A 5,625-nucleotide genomic window follows, 5' to 3' on the forward strand; every position below is an offset into this window, starting at 1 on the left:
TGCATTGTCCCTACTATCTTCATTTCTGACCATATCTCTCCTAGTATGCCTACAAATCCATCTTTCCATCCTTATCTCTGCTACTTTCATCTTTTGTACACGAGAGTTCTTAACTAGTCAATACTCTGCCTCATATAATATAGTCAGTCTAACCAACACTTTGTACAACTTACCTTTAACTCTTAGTGGTACGTTCTTATCACACAAAATACCAGATGCTAGCCTCAATTTTATTCATCCCTCTCCAATATAGTGTGTGACGTCATCGTCGATCTCCCCATCCTCATTGCATTAGATCACTAACACTACTTTTTTAGGGATGACTTGTGAGTCTAGCCTCACTATCATGCCAGCCTCCTGAGTTACATCAATAAACTTGCACTCCAAGTATACTATACTAGTCCTGCTCAACCTGAAATCTTTAGACTCTAAGGTTTGTCTCCACACCTCTATCCTAGAGTTAACTCTGTCTCGCGTCTTGTCAATTGATATTATGTCATCTCTGAATAACATACATTATGGTACCACTTTAAATGTGACGCGTCAATACATCTATTGCCAAGGCAAAAACAAATGGGCTGAGGGTTGATCCCTGGTATAACTCCAGTACGAATGGAAAGTATTTTGAGTCTCCTCCCCTGTCTTCACTCGGGTCTTAGCTTCATTATACATATTCTTAATCTCTCTAATGTATGTTTCCACCTTTTGCCTCCAAGCATTTTCATGTAACCTTACTTAGGACTTCATCGTATGATTTTTCTAGGAGAATTAACATTATATGCAAGTTTCTTTTCCACTCCCTATACTGCTCCACCAATCTCCTCACAAGATAGATGGCTTTTATGGTCAAAAGTTCCGACATGAATCCGAATGGTGCACAAAAATAAATACACTCCTCCTTACCCGCATCTCCACCACCCTCTCTTAAACCTTTATAGTGTGACTTAGCAGTTTGATGGCCCTGTAATTATTGTAATTTTGAATATCGTACTTATTCTTGTACAACAGAATCATCGTACTCCACATACATTCTTCAAGCATTTTTTGTGGGACTAAAAATAACATTAAATAATCCAGTTAGTCACTCAAAACCTGTCATGCCCGTGCTTTTTCAAATTTCACCTGAATCTTGTCTGGCCCAGTCGCTCTTCCCCTCCTCATCTTACGCATAGCCCCCTCAACTTCATCAACCTTAATATGCCTATAATATCTAAAATCTTGTCGACTTTCTGCTTGATCTAAATCAAGCAGCACAATAGTGTTATTCCCCTCTTCATTTAAGAGTTTATGGAAGTATGCTTGCCATCTTCGTATAATATGTGCGCCTTTCATCATAACTTTATCTTCCTCATCTTTTATGAAATTCACTTGGTCTAGGTCACGTGACTTCCTCTCTTGCACCTTAGCTAGCTTGTATAGCTTCTTGTGCAATTCTATCGTCTTTGCCGACATAACCACTAACTTTGCCTTCTTCTTTGATGTCTTGTATTGCTCCCAATTTGCCCTCTTCTCTTTATCGTCTTTTCTCTCCAATAACTTCAAGTACACCATCTTCTTAACTACCACTTTCCCTTGCACCTCTCTATTCCACCATCAGTCCCCTTTGTGCCCACCAGAGCAAACCTTCGAGACCCCTAATACCTATCTATTTATTTCCCTGGTACAATTCGATGTCTTAGTCCACATACTATTCGCATTCCCACTACTTCACCAAGCCCCCATTGCCATCAACTCTTCCCTAGCTCCTGAGATGTATCCTTACTCAAGGCTTCCCACTTGATCCTTGGTTGACCATGCAAACCCTCTTGTTTCTCTTCCTTTTAGTTTCGAAGTTAATTGCCAAGATCCTATGTTGAGTCGTGAGATTCTCACCTAAGATAACCTTGCAGTACTTGCAAACACGTCTATCACATTTTCGAATGAGTAGGTAATCAATTTGGATTTTGGCGATTGTACTCTAGAAGGTGACAAGTGCTCTCCCTTCTTCTAAAAACTCAAGTTAGCTATCACCAAGTCAAAGGCTTTTGCAAAATCCAACGGCGAAGTGCCTCCTTTATATCTATCACCAAAACCAAAACCGCCATATACACTAACATATCCCTTTGAGATCGAACCGATATGGAAAATGAAATCTCTTCATAGGACTAGCTTCTCGATGTGTGTAATAACTTACACGACCTCGTCCAGATCATCCTTGAATTGCCTTTTGACCTCCTGTTCCAAGCTTGCTTCGGGTGCATAAGCACCAACTACTTTAAAAGTAAGCTCTCCAACAACCATCTTGATAGTCATCATCCTGTCATTCATCCTCCTAACCTCGACCACTTGCTTCCTTAGTTCCCTATCAATCAAAATGCCTACTCCATTATTACCCCTCAACCCTCCTGAGTACCACCATTTGAACCCATTTACGTCCTAACTTTAGTTCCCACCCATCTAGTCTCCTGGACACAAGCTATATTGATCTTCCTCTTATGGAGAATCTTCACCAACTCTATAGATTTTCTCGTCAATGTACGTATGTTCCAGGACCCAACTCTAAGTTTAGTGACTCTCATGCTTCCTTATCCCCCTAGTCCCCTACCCTCTGCCCCTGCCTCACCCGAGGACATGCCCTAACTCTACTATCATTCACCACAGCCACTATAATCTAAGGTATACTACACTTCTATTAACACTCTAGCATGCAAGGAGTCTAAACGAAAAGAATAAAAACTAAGATTAAAAGGCACCCATCAACACTGCAAACAAATGAGCAAACAAGTATTGTACTAAACTAAGCAATTTATTTAAGTCGCAAGAGAGAAGACAAAAAGGAAGTCAAGAGATCCGTAGGTACCAACTCCAGAAAAAAAGAACCTGGTTTATGGTCGTGGATTTTGTAGCATTGCTGGAGCACCTTTCCGAGTCGATTTCCGGCATTCCACGCATTGTCATGCGCCTCCGTTGTCGCTAACTTCGCCGGCGTGTGTTCCTCACATGCTTCTTCTCCGACAGCCGCCGGTGACTTTGGTACCTGGAATTCTTAAAAACACAGAAAAGGAAGAAGAAGAAAAAAGAAAAGAAAAGATGAAGGACCGCAAAACATCTAAAGGGCAGCGGTGATACTCACTACTAGAAAATCAAGAATTTCCGACTGAATTTTTTTGTCGAAAATTTCCGACGGAATCCGTCTGAATTTTCAAAAAAAATATCTCTTATATATTTTTAAATTTTTTTCGACCACATTTCCGACCAAATCGGTTGCAACTTTTGGCGGAAAATTTATTTTGATTTGTTTGACTTCATTTCCGACTGATTTGGTCAGAACTTTTAAAAAAAAATTAAAATGACAATTCTGACAGAATCAGTCGGAATTATTTTTTAAAACCCTACCCGACCCCTCCCTAAAAAACAGAACCTCTCTTTTCTTCCTCCTTCTTCTCTCATCCTCCTCCTCCTCCTCTCTCTCGTCCTTCTCGCCCGTCCCGAAGAATAGAATTTAAATGTAAGTTTGTTCTCTCTCTCGTTTCCTCCTCCCTTCTCCCTCTCCTTCCCCCTCCCTTTTCGTCTTAATTTATTAATTTTTTATTTGTTTTGCAGCAGTGGTTGGCGGCGGCAGCAGCAGCTCCTCAATCGACTTCTCCGACATTTTTTTCGTCAAGGTAAGTATTTCATTGACATATATATCTTGTTTTTATTGTTAAATTTGTAAATAATTTCTATATATGAACATCCTAGCTAGTTGAAGTAGGTATGTTTGAAATATTAGGGATTTTAGTTTTTTAATGATACTTAATATAAAACAAAAAGAGAGAAGAATATGTTGAATTAGGTATGGTTGAAATTTTGAGTTAAACAAGAATATGTTAAGAAATCCTAAATCTAATTTTGAATTTGTTAGTAATATGTTGAATTAGTGTTTGATTAACTTAATTATTTTCGAAATAAAAAAGTTGACATGTTGGCATAAAGTAATTGAGAAAACAACGATAGGAAAGAAGGAAAACGAACTTTCACTTTCACTTCCAACGGTAATTATATCAACTAGTTATAGCTTAAAGCTTTGGTTTAAAGTTTGTTATACTAGGTTCATTGTTGCTTGTTAGTTTTATTATTAAAATGATATTAAATTTAAAAAATTTCAATTTCAACATTAAGATTAATTTGTAAATTTGAGAAATCATTAGTTAATTTGGATTATATAAACATTTAAGAAGCTATTCAAATTTAATTATTATAGTTAAAGACTTATATTATTTAGAATAGGAATTAGTGTGAGATTTTGAGTGCTAAAAAATATTAATTAAAAAAATAAAATATATCAATTAAAGTGCTTTGACACAATGATATGTATTTATCTAAAATGAACCTTTGAAAGAATATAAATTTGGTACCAGTTTAAATAAATAAAATTATTTAAATATCTCATTTCTAGATTTCTATTTGTGTAGATGGAATTTGTTCATCGTAGATGGATGTATAATAGGAATCTTCCTAATCGTGCGAGGGTTGAGGGATGAGTTTATTGAAGAGATTGTTGAATTTATTGCTAAGGCTCAAACACTTGATGATTTTCTTATTGGAGGAAGGATAAGGTGCCTTTTTGTGAAATGTAAGTGTGTCAAGTTATTGAAAACTGACAAAGTTAAAGTTCATTTCTAAAAGAAAGAGTTTGTAGAAAAATTTATATATGGACTGTTCACGGGGAGAATCATGCTAGTTTAGATGATGTTAAATTTCATAATTCTTTTGGTGGTGAGGGTAGCCCCATTGCGGAGCATAATGTTAAAAATTCTCAATACAATAAAATGATGAGGTATGCTTTTGGGATGTTTCTTGGGGATCAATCCAAACCAAATGATGAGGCTAAGCGTTTCTATGAATAGTTAGAGGAAGTTAGTCGTCCATTGTATGAAGGCTCAGTGCATTCTAAGTTGTCTGTTGCGGTTAGATTTCTAAGTATTAAATCGGATTGATCTATTTCCCAAGTGGGCATGGATTCTATTATTGGGCTTATGAATGAACGTAATCCGAATAATATTGACTTACCAAAAGATTTCTACACTGCTAAGAAATTGGTTTCTAAGTTAGGTCTTTTATCATAGAAAATTGATTGTTGTGAGAAAGGTTGCATGTTATTCTATAAGGATAATGCATCTCTAGAGAACTGTAAATTTTGTAATCAGCTTTATTTTAAGGAAGTCACAAATCCCAATACCAAAAAAAGTTCCAGTTAAAGTGATGTATTACTTACCTCTTATACCTAGGTTAAAGAGGTTGTATGTATTAATGAGCTCTACTCCTCATATGAGACTGCACTATGAACATAGAAGGCCACCTGGTATTCTATGCCATCTGTCCGATGGAGATGCATGAAAGCATTTTGATAAGGTGTTCCCAGAGTTTGCTAGTGAAACAAGAAACATTAGGTTGGGGTTATGCATAGATGGATTTACTCCATTCGATGTCTCTACTGCACCATATTCATGTTGTCCAATATTTGTTACCCCGTATAATCTTCTGCCTGAGTTGTGTATGACAAGTCCATATTTGTTCCTAACTTGTATTGTTCTAGGTCCCCGCAATCCGAAAATTTTGATTGATGTATACTTGCAGCCTTTGATTGATGAGTTACAATTATTA

General features: G+C 36.9%; 1 protein-coding gene across 1 annotated transcript; it reads right to left on the reverse strand.

The window, feature by feature from the left end:
• Positions 1–1,095: 1,095 nt before the first annotated feature.
• On the reverse strand, positions 1,096–1,551 carry LOC142172531 (uncharacterized). Its single transcript, XM_075236172.1, has one exon. The coding sequence runs from the start codon at positions 1,549–1,551 to the stop codon at positions 1,096–1,098; it is 456 nt and encodes a 151-aa protein (XP_075092273.1).
• Between the last annotated feature and the right edge of the window lie 4,074 nt (positions 1,552–5,625).

Source organism: Nicotiana tabacum, chromosome 18 (assembly GCF_000715075.1).
Source record: "Nicotiana tabacum cultivar K326 chromosome 18, ASM71507v2, whole genome shotgun sequence".
In the NCBI taxonomy this organism is placed as follows: Eukaryota; Viridiplantae; Streptophyta; class Magnoliopsida; order Solanales; family Solanaceae; genus Nicotiana; species Nicotiana tabacum.

Coding starts and splice junctions, on each gene's coding strand:
- LOC142172531 (XM_075236172.1), bottom strand. CDS start 1,551: ATGGTGTACTTGAAGTTATTGGAGAGAAAAGACGATAAAGAGAAGAGG.